The sequence below is a fragment of the Staurois parvus genome, unplaced genomic scaffold, assembly GCF_062004578.1.
Source record: "Staurois parvus isolate SC_StPar_1 unplaced genomic scaffold, SC_StPar_1.0 ptg001626l, whole genome shotgun sequence".
Classification (NCBI taxonomy): domain Eukaryota; kingdom Metazoa; phylum Chordata; class Amphibia; order Anura; family Ranidae; genus Staurois; species Staurois parvus.
Window position 1 is genome coordinate 66,357 of NW_028319422.1, and position 21,647 is coordinate 88,003.

General features: G+C 47.7%; 1 protein-coding gene across 2 annotated transcripts in view; it reads right to left on the reverse strand.

The window, feature by feature from the left end:
- Positions 1-16,802, reverse strand: part of LOC149435005 (guanylate-binding protein 1-like) — a 63,909-nt gene extending 47,107 nt beyond the window's left edge. Inside the window, exons 1-3 of one of the 2 annotated variants that reach the window (XM_089663102.1) lie at positions 16,667-16,802; positions 8,140-8,196; positions 7,496-7,717 (exon numbers count right to left, since the gene is read on the reverse strand). In XM_089663102.1, the coding sequence (XP_089519228.1) occupies positions 7,496-7,679 (184 nt within the window). In that variant the 5' untranslated portion in view covers positions 7,680-7,717; positions 8,140-8,196; positions 16,667-16,802. The remainder of the gene's footprint in view (positions 1-7,495; positions 7,718-8,139; positions 8,197-16,666) is intronic. The other variant, XM_089663101.1, reaches the window with a different exon arrangement.
- Between the last annotated feature and the right edge of the window lie 4,845 nt (positions 16,803-21,647).

Genomic DNA, 21,647 nt, shown 5'->3' on the forward strand with positions numbered 1-21,647 from the left:
ATGACAAAATGGAACCCACCAGCAGTGTGAGGAGACCTGAAAGTGGCACATGGCAGAGTGTGGCGATGGAGACAGCAGCAATGGGAGGCCGTACAGGGACCCATGACACACTGTGGACCTGGCAGCAGCATGAGGAGGCGGTACAGGGGCCCATGGCAGATTACGGGCCTGGCAGCAGCAATGGGAGGCACGTAATCTGCCAGCACCCTATGACAAAATGGAACCCACCAGCAGTGTGAGGAGACCTGAAAGTGGCACATGGCAGAGTGTGGCGATGGAGACAGCAGCAATGGGAGGCCGTACAGGGACCCATGACACACTGTGGACCTGGCAGCAGCATGAGGAGGCGGTACAGGGGCCCATGGCAGATTACGGGCCTGGCAGCAGCAATGGGAGGCACGTAATCTGCCAGCACCCTATGACAAAATGGAACCCACCAGCAGTGTGAGGAGACCTGAAAGTGGCACATGGCAGAGTGTGGCGATGGAGACAGCAGCAATGGGAGGCCGTACAGGGACCCATGACACACTGTGGACCTGGCAGAAGCATGAGGAGGCGGTACAGGGGCCCATGGCAGATTACGGGCCTGGCAGCAGCAATGGGAGGCACGTAATCTGCCAGCACCCTATGACAAAATGGAACCCACCAGCAGTGTGAGGAGACCTGAAAGTGGCACATGTTTGGGGCATGATTCATGGCGGATTTAGTCAGTTGTTTCAGGAACTGGTGGTTTGAAATCCAGACTAATCCACGCCTGATTCATTTTCACAAACGTGAGTCTCTCCACACTTTGGGTGGACAGTCGTGTCCTCCGCGGAATTACAATACCTCCTGCCGCACTAAACACGCGCTCCGATGCCACGCTACTGGCCGGGCATGACAGCCTTTCAAGGGCAAATTCAGCTAGTTGGGGCCAAAGGTCAAGTTTCGTTGCCCAGTAGTCAAGGGGATTGTCTTCCTCGGTTGGCAGGGTGCTGTCCAAGTAGGCCCAAGCCTGTTGTTTGAGCTCCTGCTCCAGGTCCACCTGATGCTGCTGCTGCTGCGGCTGGTTAGTAGTTTCCTCACTGCGCTGGTGAAGAAAGCTACTCATCATCGACTGCAGACTGAGGCAGCCGCTGCTGGTGGAGCTGCCACTGCTCCTACCACCCCACCCCTCCCCTGCTGCCATGGCAGCAGAACGCGAGCGCACAGGGCCCACAGCGTCTGAGGATGGACGTTGGCGCAGAAAGGCAGAGACCAACTGACTACATAGGTGGTTTTTATAGTACGTTATTTTGGCCTCCCTCTCAGCAGGTGTGAAAAAGGCCACCATTTTTGAACGGTAGCGAGGGTCCAACAAGGTGGACAGCCAAAAGTCATCCCTCTGTCTGATGGTTATTATTCGGCTGTCGCTACGCAAGCAACCGAGCATGCTATGGGCCATTTGTGCCAAGGAATGCGAGGGACTCCCTGCCTCCATCTCCACAGCATACTGCCACGGTGCGTCTGGGTCCTCTGTCTCCTCCTCCTCCTCTACCAGATGCTCCTGCTCCTCCACTCCTGTCCGCTGAGTGGAAAAACCACCCATTTCACTCAATAATTCCTGAGCACCAATGTCCTCCTCTATCTCCTCCTCTTCTTCCTGTCCTGCCCCCACAGGGGTCATGTGGCGTTGAGATCTGTGCGCCACGTCTACCGCACCCTGACCAGCCATTGTTAACAGCATTTGTTCCAGGACGTGCAACAGAGGAATGACGTCGTTCATCCCATAGTCCTGCCGACTCACGAATAGCGTGGCCTCCTCAAAGGGCCTGAGCAAGCGGCAGGTGTCACGCATGAGCGGCCAATGGCTGACATCGAAGTTACACAGGGGAGTACCTTTATCCGCTTGTAACATCAGGAAATCGGTGATGGTCTTTCGCTGTTCGTAAAGGCGGTCTAACATGTGTAGGGTTGAATTCCACCTTGTTGCAACGTCGCAGATCAGGCGATGCTGTGGAATTCCGTTCTGCCGCTGCAGCTCAAGGAGGGTGTGCTTTGCGGTGTAGGAATGGCTGAAATGCATGCAAAGTTTACGTGACATTTTAAGGATGTCTTGCAGTGGGATGGTGGATTTTAGGAACCGCTTGACAACCAGATTGAACACGTGAGCCATGCATGGCGCATGGCACAACCTTCCTTGACGCAGAGCAGACACCATGTTCTTTCCGTTGTCGGTCAACATGGTTCCGATTTTCAGTTTGCGCGGAGACAGCCATCTGTCGATTTCTCTGTTCATTACACTCAGAAGTTCCTCCCCTGTGTGACTACGTTCGCCAAGGCATACCAGGTGCAGCACAGCGTGACACCGTTGCGCCCTGCACATGTGATATGCCGGTCGGGTAATGGGACTTGGCACGGGGGTGGCGGCTGAGGACACGGCGGAAGAAGAGGTGGTAGAGGCGGACATCTTTGCTGGACCAAGGACGTGCTAACGTGGAGGCAAAAGCGGCGTGACCTGTCCAAGTTGCTGGTGTGGCTGTGCCGGCACCACGTTCACCCAGTGGGCCGTAAATGACATGTACTGTCCCTGACCGTAGTTACAGCTCCACACGTCGGCGCTGACGTGCACTTTGGCAGAGACCGACATGCTCAAAGACTGGCCCACCATCTCTTCTACATGTGAATGCAGGGCTGGCACTGCCTTTTTGGCAAAGAAATGCCGGCTTGGCACTCTCCACCGCGGCGTGGCACAAGCCATCATTTCTCGGAAAGGTGCTGAGTCCACCATTTGGAAAGGGAGGGACTGCAGCACCAGCAACTTGGACAGGAGGATGTTCAGCTTCTGCACCGTCGGGTGCGTGCTCGCAAACTGTTGTCTCTTGGAAACGGATTCCAAGAAAGACTGCTGACGGAATCCGTGAAGAGGAGTAGCAGAAGAAGGAGCATCTGAACGAGCGGAAGATGCCAACGAGCGACAACTCCCCTCAGCAGAGGTGTTGGAGCCTTGACTGGCTGATAGAGGGCGATTGACGTCGGGTGACGGAGCAAGTAACGGAGCGGGTGATGGAGCGGGGGCTGGGGCAGGCAGAACCGCCATATCTTTATCACGGTTTTCCCAGGCCACCGAATGGCGACGCTGCATATGCTGACGCAACGCTGTAGTCCCAACATGGGCCCCCTGGCCACGCTTGACTTTCTGGCCACATAGTCGACATATGGCTACGTTTCCTTCCTCGGGTGGCTTGACGAAAAATTGCCACACCGCCGAGTAGGAAACGTTGCCCCCGCTACTCCTCACTGGCTGACTGCTACTTCCTCCGTGCACACCGGCACCACTACTAGCCGTGGTGGTAGGCTGCAGTGAAGCTGGTGCTCTACTCCATGGCCGTTTGCCTCCACTGACACTGCTGCGACCCTGCTGCCTCCTGGGCAACCCACCGACTGTTTTGCTCGCTGCCAAGCTGGCACCCTCTTCTCCTGATGATGCGGAAGCAATAGCCTGATGACGACGAGGCTGCCAAGTGCGATCAGCCTCATCATCATCAATTAGGGTCTCCGCCTCACTACTAGCCCCCTCGGCTGCGTCTGGGTCAGGAGACAGACCTGTCTCTAGACCGGCTACCGAGCCACTCTCCTCGCCAGTACTTCTTTGCCTGGCTGCTGAAGAGGCGGATGTCTCCCCCCGTTCCTGACCGCCCTCTGTTAGCTCTTCCTCACTGTACAGTGGGGCTGAGCCCACAGCATGCGATACTTCGCTTGGTGAGGGAACAGCAAAGGACAGGGGCAAGTAGAGGACACGTGATTTCAGTGGGCTTGCTCCCGGGCCATGCCAACTAACGGTTGTGTCTGACGTACACACCAACCGTTGGCTGTAGGTGTCAGAGGTGACCTGGGAAGAGGAAGACAACCGAGTCAACCAATCGATGACGGCAGGGTTGTCGGTGGAGACACGACCGCTGGATTACACCGGGAGCACTGGCCTTTGGCTGCGACTAGTGCTGCCTCGACCCCTTCCTCTTCTGCCACGTCTGCTCGCTCCTAAAACATTGCCTCCTCTGCCACTCCTCTGCATGTTGTCTGACATACTCTTTAATTCTATAGGCACCCAAAAAATAACGTAACAATTCTGTGTCCCTCAGTAACAATTCTGTGTCCCTGAGAAACAATTCTGTGTCCCTGAGTAACAATTCTGTGTCTGTCCCCGAGTAACAATTCTGTGTCCCTGAGTAACAATTCTGTGTCCCTGAGTAACAATTCTGTGTCCCTGAGTAACAATGAGTAACAATTCTGTGTCCCTGAGTAACAATTATGTGTCCCTGAGTAACAATTATGTGTCCCTGAGTAACAATGAGTAACAATTCTGTGTCCCTCAGTAACAATTCTGTGTCCCTGAGTAACAATGAGTAACAATTCTGTGTCCCTGAGTAACAATTCTGTGTCCCTGAGTAACAATTCTGTGTCCCTGAGTAACAATTCTGTGTCCCTGAGTAACAATTCTGTGTCTGTCCCTGAGTAACAATTCTGTGTCCCTCAGTAACGATTCTGTGTCCCTCAGTAACAATTCTGTGTCCCTGAGTAACAATTCTGTGTCTGGCCCTGAGTAACAATTCTGTGTCCCTGAGTAACAATTCTGTGTCCCTCAGTAACAATTCTGTGTCCCTCAGTAACAATTCTGTGTCCCTGAGTAACAATTCTGTGTCCCTGAGTAACAATTCTGTGTCTGTCCCTGAGTAACAATTCTGTGTCCCTGAGTAACAATTCTGTGTCCCTGAGTAACAATTCTGTGTCTCTCCCTGAGTAACAATTCTGTGTCCCTGGGTAACAATTCTGTGTCCCTGAGTAACAATTCTGTGTCCCTGAGTAACAATTCTGTGTCCCTGAGTAACAATTATGTGTCCCTGAGTAACAATTCTGTCTCCCTGAGTAACAATGAGTAACAATTCTGTGTCCCTCAGTAACAATTCTGTGTCCCTGAGTAACAATTCTGTGTCTGTCCCTGAGTAACAATTCTGTGTCCCTCAGTAACGATTCTGTGTCCCTCAGTAACAATTCTGTGTCCCTGAGTAACAATTCTGTGTCCCTGAGTATCAATTCTGTCTCCCTGAGTAACAATGAGTAACAATTCTGTGTCCCTCAGTAACGATTCTGTGTTCCTGAGTAACAATTCTGTGTTCCTGAGTAACAATTCTGTGTCCCTGAGTAACAATTATGTGTCCCTGAGTAACAATTCTGTGTCTGTCCCTGAGTAACAATTCTGTGTCCCTGAGTAACAATTCTGTGTCTGTCCCTGAGTAACAATTCTGTGTCCCTGAGTAACAATTCTGTGTCCCTGAGTAACAATTCTGTGTCCCTGAGTAACAATTCTGTGTCCCTGAGTAACAATTCTGTGTCCCTGAGTAACAATTCTGTGTCTGTCCCTGAGTAACAATTCTGTGTCCCTCAGTAACGATTCTGTGTCCCTGAGTAACAATTCTGTGTCCCTGAGTAACAATTCTGTGTCTGTCCCTGAGTAACAATTCTGTGTCCCTCAGTAACGATTCTGTGTCCCTCAGTAACAATTCTGTGTCCCTGAGTAACAATTCTGTGTCCCTGAGTAACAATTCTGTGTCTGTCCCTGAGTAACAATTCTGTGTCCCTCAGTAACATTTATGTGTCCCTGAGTAACGATTCTGTGTCCCTGAGTAACAATTATGTGTCCCTGAGTAACAATTCTGTGTCTGTCCCTGAGTAACAATTCTGTGTCCCTGAGTAACAATTCTGTGTCTGTCCCTGAGTAACAATTCTGTGTCCCTGAGTAACAATTCTGTGTCCCTGAGTAACAATTCTGTGTCTGTCCCTGAGTAACAATTCTGTGGCCCTCAGTAACGATTCTGTGTCCCTCAGTAACAATTCTGTGTCCCTGAGTAACAATTCTGTGTCCCTCAGTAACGATTCTGTGTCCCTCAGTAACAATTCTGTGTCCCTGAGTAACAATTCTGTGTCCCTGAGTAACAATTCTGTGTCTGTCCCTGAGTAACAATTCTGTGTCCCTGAGTAACAATTCTGTGTCCCTGAGTAACAATTCTGTGTCCCTGAGTAACAATTCTGTGTCTGTCCCTGAGTAACAATTCTGTGTCCCTCAGTAACAATTCTGTGTCCCTCAGTAACAATTCTGTGTCCCTCAGTAACAATTCTGTGTCCCTCAGTAACAATTCTGTGTCTGTCCCTAAATAACAATTCTGTGTCCCTCAGTAACAATTATGTGTCCCTCAGTAACAATTCTGTGTCCCTCAGTAAGAATTCTGTGTCCCTGAGTAACAATTCTGTGTCCCTGAGTAACAATTCTGTGTCTGTCCCTGAGTAACAATTCTGTGTCTGTCCCTGAGTAACAATTCTGTGTCCCTGAGTAACAATTCTGTGTCTCTGAGTAACAATTCTGTGTCTCTGAGTAACAATTCTGTGTCTGTCCCTGAGTAACAATTCTGTGTCCCTGAGTAACAATTCTGTGTCCCTGAGTAACAATTCTGTGTCCCTGAGTAACGATTGTGTGTCCCTGAGTAACGATTGTGTGTCCCTGAGTAACGATTGTGTGTCCCTGAGTAACGATTGTGTGTCCCTAAGTAACGGTTCTGTGTCCCTAAGTAACGGTTCTGTGTCCCTAAGTAACGGTTCTGTGTCCCTAAGTAACGGTTCTGTGGCCCTAAAGTCTCTGTGGCCCTAACTCTGTCCCTCAATACAGACAGGTCTGTCTCTCTTGAATGACTGGAGGCTAATGGAGAATTCTAAAATGGCCGCGATTTATAGCTCCGCCATTACACATTGCTGGCTGGCTGGCTGCTGATTGGCTAATGCGATCACATGTCATGAATGAATGCATTATGGGTCAGCGCGCCTTGTCTGCGCGCCTTCCCAGAGATCCCCGCTCTGTCGCCACACATGTCGCCGCCATTTTTGGGAAATTTCGATTCGCACGTCCGAAGTTGGCTAATCTTCGGATTCGTCGCGAATCGAATATTTCCCAATCTTCGAAACGAATTCCACTTCGCCATGTTCGATTCGCTCATCTCTATTTCTAATAACTAGAGATGAATGAACTTCTGAACAGTTCAGTTTGGCCAAACTTTTGTAAAGTTTGGGAACCTTTGAAATTTTGACATTTCTGAAGTGGAAGTCTCAATAAAGTCAAAGGAATTTCAATCCAGCCTCCAAATAGAGCACATTGCAGAGGAGAAATGAATGCAATATTGTGCACAATGCTTTAGGAGGCTCCCGACAGCCTTGCTGATAACATGATGGGACTAAAAAGCAATCTTAGTCACTTAGAAGAGTGGAGGTCGGTGGCACTGAGAGTCAAGCAAAGGGTGCTCAGGTGCTCAAGAAGGTAGAGACAGACTTTGGAGCAGTCTTTTGTCCCTTTCTCCCAGAAGTCTTTTGGGAATCGTAACTGTCAAAAACAACATGGAAATTTGGATTCAGCTAGCGACATTCAAATGTACTGTATGTCCAGATCTAATGCCATTTGAATTTTGGGATCAACTAAAAGCTTATCACTCACCTTTCTGCGCTCCAGCCAACCTGTTCATCAGGTAGGACTTTCCCGTCCGATACAATCCAACAATGGACACCACCACCACTGGTTGATGGATCTTGGAGAGGATGTTGATGGCCTCAGGGTTCACCACAAGCTGTGCTCTTCCATCTTCCACCTTGTTCTCAATGAGGCAGATTGGGCTATCCATTTTGATTGCTACTTCTGTAGCAGATGATGCAGATAGCTCTGAAAGAAGGAAACATTTATTGAATTGTATTGATTGTAAATTATGTGGATTTTTAGAAATAATTTTCTGTTTGTGTAGAAAAGAGGACTTTCAGTTTTTCTAAGGGTTCTGTTGTTAAATGTAAGAGGTTTTCTTAACAAAACTAGGGAACTAAAACTGCTGCTAGATCATGATTATGTTTAGGTGGGAATAACGTAGGTCACAGAAACCTGGTTGGATGACAGTCAGCATTGGATAATGAATATGGAAGGTTATAGTGTGTTTAGAAGTTAAATAGACATAAATGAGTGCAGGTTTGTCAGTTTTTAAAACCTTATTTTAAATCTTCTGTAAATGAAGTTGTCTATGAAAACAATAAGTAGATAACTTAGGCAAAATTACATGGTGAAGGTATTAGCTGTTGTATATTTATTTTGGTTACCTTGTAGGCAGGTGCAGTCTATTTTCTCCACCGCAGGTGGGGCTCAACGCAGCGTTGCTGTTAGAAAAGAAAAAAGAAGTGAGGAGGAACAAGGTTCCTCTTTGGTTTCCTTTATCACTGGGGAGGCTATCCCATTGTATGCTCTCACCCCATGTGACTCAAGCAGTCATCATGGCTCAACCAAAGCCTATTTAGGGCTTGGCTCCCAGCGTTGTTGTGCTTTTTGAAAGTGGACATAGTAGGAACAGGTACTCTATCTGGTAGAGTCAGTACTAGAGTTAGGGAAAGGTTCCTGATGAGGAGGGTAAGCATAGGGTCGCATCTCTTCTGGACACCTTCCCAGTTGGGCACTAGACGGCCAGGTCGCATTCTGCACTCCTGTAACAGACAATGTCATTCCGGTGGAAACCTGCTCCTGTCATTCTACTGGAACTGTGAGTGTACCCGACTGTGTAGTTTTCTCACCGGATTTGTTGTGAACTGTTGCTGTTTTGCTTCAATACAAGTTCTTATTGGACCAGCCTATGTGAGCTATTTTTTCCACACCACACTTCACACCACCTACAACCTCACATACATGATGCTAGTTCAAATGCTACTACCCCAGAATGATAATACACCTAGAAGCTGTGACTGTAGCTTTGTGAGAGATCAGAAATCAGAGTTGCAGCTCCCCAGATTTATAAGTATTATCATCTTCTATTACATTCCCCACACACAGCCTGCTATGACTTTTTTTTTTTGCTTACTAACCTCTTTTCTGATGTCTTCTGGCCCATCAAAAGCTGAAGCAGTGCAATCACTTTCTCAGAACTCTTAAGAACTCTTGCTCCTTGCCTCTGGCCTCTGGCAGTAGGAAGGAGGAGTTGCTTAATACTGATAGTTTGTGTATGTTTTCTATGGTTTGTGGCTGTGCTGATTGCTTTTTTTTTGTTATTTGATTTCCCCCACTCCCCGCACTGATCACCCAATCTATCCACATGCTATTCCCCCTGCTTGAGGGTGGAAACTACAGGGGTCCCCAGTGAGTCTAGTGCCCCTGGCCAGTGCACATAGGTGCTCTCACATAGCACCTCTGTTGTTATGTGCCTCTCTTAGCTCTCCCAACTTTGCGGACTCTCTCAGTCCTCTCAGACCTCTGGACTCTCTCAGACCTCTGGACTCTCTCAGTCCTCTCAGACCTCTGGACTCTCTCAGACCTCTGGGCTCTCTGTCTTCTCAGAAATCTTGACCCTCTCAGTCCTCTAGAGAAGAAACCTCCAGACTCCAGCGTGGAGTATTGTCTGATCTGTGCAGCTCACCAGTCCCCTGAAATTATAAAGCTTGTGCGCACCTGTACACACACCTGCTGGTCTCCATCAAGATCTGGACACTAAGTTGGAGGTCTCCTTCCTCCCGAAGTTCTTTGAAACCTCCAAACGTCATAACCCAAACTGGGCATACCAAAACCTGGAGAAAACTACTTTTCTCCACCCATTTTTAGTTTTTCAGAGCCCTACACTTTGCATTCGTGAAAACCCAGTGTCCATTTTGCCTACTTTTACACAGTGGCATGGTCTAGCACTGTCACAGTATTCAGAAAAAAAAATGCTAGTATTTAAATCTATAGTGGAGATAGTGTTGCCACAGACTCAAATTAACCACAATAAAGGTGAATAAAGTACTTGAACCAGATAGCTTACATCCATGTGTACTCAAAGAGTTGAGCTCTGTTATTTCAAAGCCATAGTTTCTAATTTTTGGAGACTGTTTACTGACTGGCATAATACCGATCGACTGTCAGGCCAAGGTAGTGCCTTTATAAAAGGGATTAAAAGGGATTGAAGTCTTTACTAAGTAACTATAGAATGGTTGGTTTAGCTTCCATAGTCAAGAAGATATTTGAGAATTTGATACCAAATTTTTGCTAGGAAACAATATTATAATCAATATTATAAGCGATAGTCACCATGGGTTCTCAAAAGAGAGGTTGTCAAACAAGTCTGTGGGATTTTTTTAAGGCTGTAAGCAAAAAATTTGACAATGGAGTAGGGAACAGAAAAATAGAAGTGGTTAAAAGTAGGAATATTATTGAAAAAAGAACGAATAAGCTGCTTACATATCAGATTACTATTTGAATCTCCTATGCTGGTCACAAACAGATGCTGCAGCTAGTGCTGGCAACTAGCCAGAGCAGTCGGTGTTAGCCACTCAGCATACACACAGCAGCTGACAGGGAACAGCCGGACATAAGCAACATTTGGTCTGGGAGAGATGATAGCAGGGTAGGATCAGGGGCGGACTGACAACTCATGGGGCCCCCGGGCAATAGGGGATCATGGGGCCCCTGTGTCCTTGCCCAAACTCAAAAAAGCCTATGAAAAAGGTAGCAGGGGCATCTCATGGGGCCCCCTACTGACCCCGGGCCCTCGGGCAGTGCCCGAGTTTCCAAATGGTCAGTCCGCCCCTGGGTAGGATAATGGAGATAATGGGGATAATTGTACAGGGATACCTGACACATCATGCATTCCGATTAATACTTCAGTTTCTCTGAGTATTGATGGAGCTACATTTTTAGGGCTTCCCCTCTCCAACTTCCCCAAGCCCAAAAGAAAACCAGGAAGAGAGGAGTGGAGGAAAGTAAAAAAAGATCCAAAAAAGAACTAATTCTGACAGAGATACCTTAGACATAGTGGAGATTTTTAATTTATCCTCCTATATATTGTCAGATTGGGATATCTCTTTATTGAAAAAAGGGCTAAATTTTGCCTGGCATACAATCCTTATTCCTTCACTAGGTTTAAAGACCTAAACAGGCTCATATGGAATCTGACAGTCAAAAAGGTTTTATTGTTAAAAAATTGTGGTGAGGTCAGATTATTATTATTATACAGGATTTATGGCACCAACAGTTTGCTCAGCGCTTTACAATATAATGGGAGACAATACAGCAACAATACAGTTGAATACAAAAGGGATAGGTGGGCCCTGATCCTTGGAGCTTACAATCTAAGAGGATGACCTGACTATTGCCATTGTAGTAGAAATTTTGATCATTCATGGGACGCTAATGGCCATGTAGCCTTGGAAATACTTTACGATAGTGATAGTAACCCTGAAAATTTAACTGGGAGCATTTATCCAAGTGTACAGACCAATATTAAACTGAAATCTAACTCATTTATCAACTCATGTGGAAGGATCCTTTATAGAGGCCTTCCAGTACGTCACCTACTCAGAGCAAAAATGTGTGTGAAAACACGAAAAAGGGCCCAACACACAGACAAAAGTGCAACCTAAGCATCCAAGAGAAAAAAGTGTTGAAAGAACTTACTGATAACCCCAATCTCACCCTAAATCAGACAGACAAAGGTGGTAGCACTGTCAACCAGGAGAGAGTAGACAATACTGATGAAGCTTTATGCCTGCTGACAGATACATCTGAATACAATAATTTGTCCAGTGACCCCACTGATATATATAGAGTTAAATTTCACAGGATAAAAATTACAATGCGCTTTGTACATATATATCGCCCGCTCACCACTGCACCTTGGTATAGCTGCGGCGTGACAGTACAAACTCAGCTCCTAAGAGGGAGGAGCTTGTACCATCACGCCGACGCCATACGAGGGTGCAACGGTGAGCAGGCGGATGAATATATAGTATATGTACAAAGCACATTATAATTTGTATTCTGTGAGTGTCTGGTATCTGTTGAGGGTTTTAATAATTGTTTTAGAAACGGGGAGCAGGGGCGGACTGACAACTCATGGGGCCCCCGGGCAATAGGGAATCATGGGGCCCCTGTGTCCTTGCCCAAACTCAAAAAAGCCTATGAAAAAGGTACCAGGGGCATCTTATGGGGCATCTTATGGGGCCCCCTACTGACCCCGGGCCCTCGGGCAGTGCCCGAGTTTCCAAATGGTCAGTCCGCCCCTGACGGGGAGAACTATTTCTGCCTTTCTGTGCCATATCATGTGTATATAACAACACACACGTGCATGTGGAGCCGGAGGGTGCATCCATCCAACGTCTGAGGAAAGATGAGGGGGGAATACAGAGGACGGGATTGCTGCTCTTTGGATGATATTGATGATATTGATGAGCCACTGTTGAGTTGTTGGCTCTGATGTGAAAACAAACTGATGTAACGATACATGAAAACAAGGCAAGTGACTCAACTATATATTTTGAAATATATTGAATACGGACAGAATTGTAGCATTTCAAATATATGTCAATATATTTGGGAAGAATATTTTTAAAATATATTTCAAATATATTTTTCTTCCATATGGAAACCTCTAAAGATACAGGAACGGCACGGTGTGAGTATTTCTACACCCTTGGGCCAAAAACCAAGAGGGCGATCAGGTGCCATAGCCAACTAGTTCTATATTATCTCAGAATCCATTGCCCTGGGATACCCTCAAGACAGCCAGGTGGATGAGGAGACTTTCATTTGGGGTCTGAGGAGGTTCATTTAAGGTGACCAAGGGCTTCTTGCAAACGACTGTGTGTCAATTTGTCAAAAGGGAAGAGCCACTCCTGAAGGAGTAGAGAGCCTAGGATCTGGTCTTTTGTGTTCTTTTTGCTGGATCGTTGCCATTTTGTGTCTCAGACGTTGTCTTACAAGTTGTTACAGTTCCATTGGGCATCCCATGTACCCCTAGACCCCATCCAAATTGTTAATCCCTAATAAACACCAAAAAACAAGCTCATGGACTGTTTAACCTCCTTGGCGGTATGATTCTTTCCGATTTTTTTCTGCTGAAAGCGGTACCATTTTTTTTGCATGGAAATATGTAGTTATTTATTGTAGGCTGTAATTTTTAGGAATAACTCACTGAAATCTGTCCGAACAAGAGTCTAGTAAACATCCCGGGTAGGATAAAATTTGAAACACGAAATCATAAATTATAATTTAATAAATAATCATAAAAAATAATAATATAATAATAATATAATAATAATACATTTAATTCAATAATATAATCAAACCAAAAACACTGAAATTTGAAATACAGAGGCAAATTCGCAAAATCGTTTTCAGTGTCTGATGAGGAATTTCCCCCACGAATCATTATCACTAGAGATGAGCGAATCGAACATGACGAAGTGGAATTCGTTCCGAAGATTTGGAAAAATTCTATTCGCGACGAATCCGAAGATTAGCAAACTTCGGATGCACGAATCGAATTTTCCCAAAAATGGCGGCGACATGTGTGGCGACGGAGAAAATGGACAGAGAAGATGGGGCGGGGATCTCTGGGAAGGCACGCAGACAAGGCGCGCTGACCCATAATGCATACATGACATGTGATCGCATTAGCCAATCAGCAGCCAGCCAGCACTGTGTAATGGTGGAGCTATAAATCGCGGCCATCTTAGAATTCTCCATTAGCCTCCGGTCATTCAAGAGAGACAGACCTGTGTGTATTAAGGGACAGAGTTAGGGCCACAGAGACTTTAGGGCCACAGAATCGTTACTCAGGGACACAGAATCGTTACTCAGGGACACAGAATCGTTACTCAGGGACACAGAATCGTTACTTAGGGCCACAGCTATCAAAGAATCGAAAATTTAAAGTGACATACACCCTTTTTTTTTTTGGTGGCTGTCGTGCACAGTTGGTGCTGCAGTTTGCCGATTGTGCAAAATAAACTGACTTTCTGCTTCACAACCACTATTGTACGTTCAAAGAGTTAAATCCATTTACACGCCGGCTGGCGGTAATATTTTTTGGGTGATTAGTCGTCTCCCCACACTGCTGCTGGGGGGACTTTTTAACCTAGGCCTGTGTATGGCCTTCAATTGAAGCTGCTTCCGCTCCGCCACTCTGCTATTGGACTCTTGATAGTCGTCTCCCCACGCTGCTGCTGGGGGGACTTTTTAACATAGGCCTCTGTATGGCCTTTAATTGAAGCTGCTTACGCTCCGCCACTCTGCCATGGGCCTCTTGGGTATCCCAGAAGCTGCTCAGCGGGTCAGGGCAATAAAGCTCCCGGTTCGCAGGTTGTTCCGTCTTATGGATGGAAGTACGACGGTATATGATCTTCTTCGCACCCACGGCATTACTTCGTAGAATTTCTGCATTGCATCTGCAATCACAACGCTGACTTCCCGGATCGCCACTCAGCCATTGGACTCTTGATAGTCGTCTCCCCACACTGCTGCTGGGGGGACTTTTTAACCTAGGCCTGTGTATGGCCTTCAATTGAAGCTGCTTACGCTTTGCCACTCTGCCATGGGCCCCTGTACCGCCTCCTCTTGCTGCTGCCAGGTCCAGAGTGTGTCATGGGTCCCTGTACGGCCTCCCATTGCTGCTGACTTCATCGCCAGACTCTGCCATGTGCCACTTTCAGGTCTCCTTACACTGTTGGTGGGTTCCATTTTGTGATAGGGTGCTCTATGGCCTTCCATTGCTGCTGCCTCCACCGCCACCCTGCGCCATGTGCCTCTGTCGTCTGCTCACGCTGCTGACGGCTTCCGCTTTTTAACCGAGGCCTGTGTTTGGCTTCCGAATACTGCTGCATCCACCGCCACCCTGCGCCATGTGTCTCTGTTGTCTGCTCACGCTGCTGACGGCTTCCGCTTTTTAACCTAGGCCTGTGTATGGCTTCAGAATAATGCTGCCTCCACCGCCACCCTGCGCCATGTGCCTCTGTCATCTGCTCACGCTGCTGCCAGGTCCATACTGATTCATGGCCCCCTGTACCGGCTCCTCATGAACGTGGTTCAGCGGGTTTGCATCACTTAATGGCAAATCGTTGCCAAACGCTGGGACGTTCGGTGTTGTGCGCATTAAGCCAGACACCAAAGGGCAGCACAGACCTGTTATTACTCGCTCAAGCATGGCTGAACAAAACCAGTCTCTACCACAAATTGGACCCAGACCTGCCCAGGGTCTCGTAAGTAGATTGCACGGAGGAGTAGAGTTCGTTATTGGAATTAACTGTGAGGGACTTTTAAACCTAGGCCTGTGTATGGCCTTCAATTGAAGCTGCTTCTGCTCCGCCACTCTGCCATTGGACTCTTGATAGTCGTCTCCCCACGCTGCTGCTGGGGGGACTTTTTAACATAGGCCTCTGTATGGCCTTCAATTTTAGCTGCTTACGCTCCGCCACTCTGCCATGGGCCCCTGTACCGCCTCCTCATGCTGCTGCCAGGCCCGTAATCTGCCATGGGCCCCCGTACCGACTCCTCATGCTGCTGCCAGGCCCGTAATCTGTCATGGGCCCCTGTACCGCCTCCTCATGCTGCTGCCAGGTCCAGAGTGTGTCATGGGTCCCTGTACGGCCTCCCATTGCTGCTGTCTCCATCGCCACACTCTGCCATGTGCCACTTTCAGGTCTCCTCACACTGCTGCTGGGTTCCATTTTGTCATAGGGTGCTGTATGGCCTCCCATTGCTGCTGCCTCCACCGCCACACTGTGGCTCCACACTCTGGTTTTGGCCCCGTGACTGCCCAAATGAGTGAAGTGTGCGGTGATTCTAAGATCGACGGCACTCATCTGCATGTCATACTGACTGACAGTATTATTTCTCTTCCCCAGCAGACTCCAAGGGCATTTAAATTAAAGGTACAGTGTTCTGCACTAATATAAAGGCTCTCTGAAGCCTAGAAACACCCTTTTTATAAGTTAAATTCGCAGCGAATATATTCGGCTCGAAGCAAATTTATTCGGCGAATTCGGCGAATCAGCCGAACCGAATTTTTGAATAATTCGCTCATCTCTAATTATCACTCAATTCTGCAAGTGGTTCTGATTTACTATCGCTGCTCTAAAACCGCTTTTGACGTAAAGGGACGCTTTTTGGACGCCATGGACTTTTCTAAGTTTCCAGGCAGAAAGAACATTCAAAATGCAGGCAGGACGCCGGACAAAGCAGTGGGGACAAAATATATGTGAAATGCATTGAAACAGCAATGACAGCAAAAATTAAATTTTTTAAAAATTTCAAATTTCCCGCCGGTTCCGGCGCCCGTACGTCCCGACGTCACAAGGACCGGAACACAGAAGCCGGATGCCGGCATCGGCCGGAGGAGATGGCCGGGGACGCTACAGGAGACACATCGCGGGAGTGAAGGACAAGGTAAGTGCTGCAGGGACCCCCAGAGCAGCGCCGCATGGTAAGCCCGAGTGTAGCTCAGGGTTACCGCTTTTGGTATAGAAATTTTACCCCGAGCTACACTCGGGATTACCGCTAAGGAGGTTAATGATGTTGGATAAAAGTTTGGAAAATGCATGTTGCCAGGCTGAGCAGAGCTTAGGGGACCCAAAAACTTAGCGTCCCTAAAGGGGATAGCTCTATATATACACACTCGTGAGCTTTGGAGTGCACAACCTATTGGCATACACTGCACACACCTCTGGGTCAGTAGCGGTTTGTGAAGTTAGTGGGTACACTATATACACTGATAGGAGTTTTCTGTCATATGCGAGGTTGTCAGTAAAAAAGGTGCGGGGATTTGGCAATTCTGCTGCTAACACAGGGTCAGGATTGCATAAAGCCATAATAGTTATAATAATTTATAATTACCTGAGCTGTGAGCAGAGGATGGATGGTTCAGTAATGTCTCCGGGGCTCTTCTGTCTTGGGAAGATGCAGTATTGTTCTAGCAGTTTTATACATTCTGGATTGGATGGGGTGGGCCTTTCAAGCAATTGAGAGATTTCCCAGAACATGTTCCTTTCACTTTCCCTATCTGTTCCCGTATATTTCATCCCTCAGTATCTATTCTTACTCTGAGTATTCCCCTTCACTCCTCTAAAAGGTTATGTAGGGAAGTGGGGAGTTGGGCCAACTCATACAGTAAGTAGATACTCCTAGAAGAGGAGAAGACATGACATGTGAGGAGGGAGAGGGCTGTGCTAAGGAATTGTCTCTTACACTAAATGAGAGATTTCCTAAAACAGAAAAGTGTTACCGTATTTTTCGCCGTATAAGACGCACTTTTTCTTCCCCAAAACTGGGGGGGAAATGTCAGTGCGTCTTATGGGGCGAATATGGAGCGGCCGGTCCGGTATTTCCACCGCGGCCGTGTCAGAATACCGGGCCGGCCGCTCAGCTCTGCAGGGGGACCTTACCTGTTCCTCTATCCAGCGGCGCGCTGTCTTCCCGGCTTCTGTAGTGTGGGCACTAGGCATGACAGCCGGGTCCCAAGTGCGCATGCGCAAGAAGCGGTGCTTTTTGTGAATGGTAAGGCGGTACCTGAGACACATGACAGATCCCAGAAGCCGCCGGACCAATCACAAAGCGCAAGTGCTTCTCGCTCATGCGCACTGGGCACCCGGCTGTCATGCCGAGCGCCATTACAGAAGCCGGGAAGACAGCGCGCGGCTGGATCGAGGAACAGGTAAGATCAAACAAAAACTCAGTGGAAGTAAGAGCGGGTACCTGTCAAATTCAGGTACCCGCTCCCCACCTCCCCAAAGGTCAGCAGTCATCTGTACTGTCCACAGTCTCTGGTCATCCCCGTGCTGTCCGCAGTCTCTGGTCATCCCCGTGCTGTCCGCAGTCTCTGGTCATCCCCGTGCTGTCCGCAGTCTCTGGTCATCCCCGTGCTGTCCGCAGTCTCTGGTCATCCCCGTGCTGTCCGCAGTCTCTGGTCATCCCTGTGCTGTCCGCAGTCTCTGGTCATCCCTGTGCTGTCTGCAGTCTCTGGTCATCCCTGTGCTGTCCGCAGTCTCTGGTCATCCCTGTGCTGTCTGCAGTCTCTGGTCATCCCTGTACTGTCCGCAGTCTCTGGTCATCTCCTGTACTGTGTCTGCAGTCCATTAGTTCAGAATTTTTTTTTCCTGTTTTCTGCCTCTAAAACCTAGGTGCGTCTTATGGTCAGGTGCGTCTTATACGGCAAAAAATACAGTACTTTAAAGAAGTTTGGGGTATAAAAAATCTGCATACTCACCTCTGCGGTAGCACTGGTCTGATGCTGCAGCTATCTCCCACCGAATCAAATCCCAAGCACTGGGTGATCACATGACCACTGATTGCTCAGTTCCCAGTCTGCACAACATTTGTATTCTTTTAATTTTCATATACATGCATATGTAGCACTAGTGATGGACCAGTGGCGGACTGACAACTCATGGGGCCCCTGGGCAATAGGGGATTATGGGGCCCCTGTGTCCTTGCCCAAACTCAAAAAAGCCTATGAAAAAGGTACCAGGGGCATCTCATGGGGACCCCTACTGGCCCTGGGCCCTCGGGCAGTGCCCGAGTTTCCAAATGGTCAGTCCGCCCCTGTGATGGACTGAACACCCCACTAGTTTGGTTTGCGGTCAAACATTCACACCTACCAAACGTTCGACCGTGAACTTCAAACAGACAATTTACTGAGCGGTATCTCGCTGCATCTGAGTATGTTGTAAGCTACCATTCAGCTACTAAAATACGGCGTGAGTTCTATTATTAAATCATACAGTATTTAGTAGTGAAAACATTCTTTAATGTTTCAGCTTGTGTACTATGTACAGGCTGTGGAACAGACTCCCCCGTGAGCCAACAATTCATCCCCAGAGCCCACACTCCATGGCACAGGAGGTATTCCCATATTGCTGACATCAGCCTACCACTACTAGAGGAGAACGCCAGGTCCAGTGCGATTCACCCGGCTTTATATCTGAGAGGCTTCCACGGTGGTATTCGGGGCTATCCCAAGAGAGACAACTACTGACCAGACCAATACCAAGAGGGGGAGAGTCCATTACAAGCGGTTCAGCTCATCCATCCCATCCTATGAGGGGGACCTCTGGTTATTGATTATATGCGTATATAAAAATATGCATCTGGTGAGTGCGTATTTTAACTAATTTATTACCTCGCCACCTGGAACATGAAGTCACTAACATCTCCTCCTGTAACCATCACCTATCACAGACTCTCACCATTTTTAGACATTTATTTTAACATATTGAGATTTATTTATTTATGACCATATGTTCAGCTGGTTTATGGATTGAAATATTAATCTGCATTTGTTTTAGCACTGCACTTTTTTAAGTAATGTTTCAGCTGTCAGCGGGGTTAAATGTAAAAATAATTGTTGGCATTGCCCAATAATTATTTTTTTTTTTTTTTAAAAACATGTGGGGTCCCCCCGTCTCAAATCATACCAAGCCCTTTGGGTCTGGTATAGATTTTTGAGTGGAACCCCCATACAAATTTTTTTTTGTAAATGGTGTGGTCCTCCCCAAAATCCATACCAGACCCTTATCTGAGCATGCAGCTTGGTCAGGTTAGGAAAGGGGAGGGAAGAGCAAGTGCCCCCCCCCCCAAATCATACCAGGCCACATGCCCTTAACATGGAAATGTTGCTTTGGGGCGGTACCTCTTCCCCACAACCATGACCGGTGGTTATGAGGATCTGCAAGCGGGGGGGCTTATTGGAATCTGGAAGCTCCCTTTAACAAGTGGGCCCACATATCCTGCCCACCCAAGTGAATGGGTATGGGGTACATACTGCGACCCATTCACAAAAAAAGTGTAGTAAAAAATGTCAGTAGACAGTCTTTGACAAGTCCTTTATTAAAAACAAAAATAAAAAAAATGTCCCCAGAATTAGATCCAACATCAAGCATGATGCCCATCGCCACCGCCGACCCAAAAAAAGTAAAAAAAATTGCTCTGCTCTCTACACTGGCTCCCGCCATTTGACAACTGCTCCGGGATGACAGTTCTTAAATACAGTGATGACGTCACAAGAGGTGGGGTAACCCCCTTTGACATTGTCATGTGCTGTGATTGGCCAAAGCATTGCACTTGACCTGTGGTAAAGTACAATGCTTTAGTCAATCACAATGCACTGTCAGGGTACAGTGCATTGAGGTGCGTTCTGGGCAAATAGTCCACCAAATTCCCTTACCATTCGTATGTTCACTGAACACACGAACGGCCCATGTTCGAGACTTACATTCGACTCGAACATGCAGCCCATCTCTATGTAGCACTACCCCTGTAAGGGTCGCCTAAGTTATTGGGTCCCCTATCCTGCACAGCCAGGCACCACACATTTTCTTCAGACTTGCATTCCAGAGACAGTCCTTGAGCTTTTTTTTTTCTTTTATTAGGGGTATTGAACTTGGATGAGGTTGAGGGGTGTATAGGATGCCCAAGGAACAGTAAACTGAGGGCAACTTCTTAACAACTATGTACAAAGATAGAACTTCCCTTCTTGGAGAGCTCTCCAGCCTCTTCTGGTGTACCACCCCAGACCCTAGATGAATCATCTTCTTCACCCAGCTGCCTGAGGGAATCCCTGGGCAAGAGGATCCAGTGCCTGCCACTTTACAGTTAAACAGTCCTGGATAAGGAGCTAGTCAGGTTTCTCACCAGAATGCCCTCTCCCCTTATATGGCCCAGGGGATGTAGGATTACACACTCAGTCCTTTCCTCTGAGATGGTGGGTTGGTAGCTGCCTTCAGGTCTTCTGCTGGGTTGGCTCCTTCCCTGACTTCACAGGTGGTCCTCTCTCTGGAGACCGGTAGGGCAGAGTGATCCTCCTTTCCAGGTCCCAGCCTGTAGGTAGGCCTCTTCCCACTGGGCCCCCTCCTAGGCTACTGTACCTCAGCCTCTCTCACATCTGCCACCCAAACTCTCCTGCTGCTGAGCTGGCTCTATCATACTTAAAGACTGCCCTGTCCCCCATGCCAAACCTCCTGCCCTGTCCCCTGCTTGGGGATTGGCCAGAGTCCTTTAAGTGTGCAGGCCAGCTCCTCCTCACCCCCACACACTGCCTTCTAGAATCTTCTTCGAGTTTATAGAGCAGGGGGCGGTATCAGGGAACTGAACTGCAGAGCCCTCAGACCTGACCCAAATTTGGCCCATTGACTCATTCTCAGGCTGCTACTCAGTCTTCCTCTCAAAAAAAAAAACTTAGTTAGCTCCCCCTAGCTACCTATAGGGGTGCTACACATGTATAGGGAGGAAGTACAGGTCAGCGGAACGCAGTTGGTTCAGCTGTCTAAAAGCCCCATGTTACAGTTTGCACTCTTTACATTACTTGCCAAGCAGAATATATCATGTTTTAAATATGTTGTAGCCACTGTACTCCTATTCAGTGTGTAGCCCTGTTTTGGGGGGGGTTATGTGAAATGGCCCACACCAAACAAGCTATGGCGCTAACCTGTATATGAGTAGGCAATCCTGAGCCTTCGCTATATGGAAGAGGGGGTTGTGATAATACAAATGGCAGTGCCTCCACCTAGAATAGGGATCCTGCAATTGAGGAGACTCACCCCTTTCTAGGAATGTAACAGGTAGACAACTTACAGTAACTATACATAGCAGTATTAATGCACCCAGCTTATATTTCTAACATGAAAACATGTCACCACACCTGTATGAGATTAATGTAAAGTTTATATAAAGCAGCCACATAAAACAGGATGCATAAGAATAGCATTCAGGAATTACAATTGACCATAAATTGGGAGGTTGCAATTATACCCGGGTATATGTGCATGTAGTATACAGAATACCTCCAACCATGGGTTATAGCGCAGTCCGGTTGCAGGGGCCC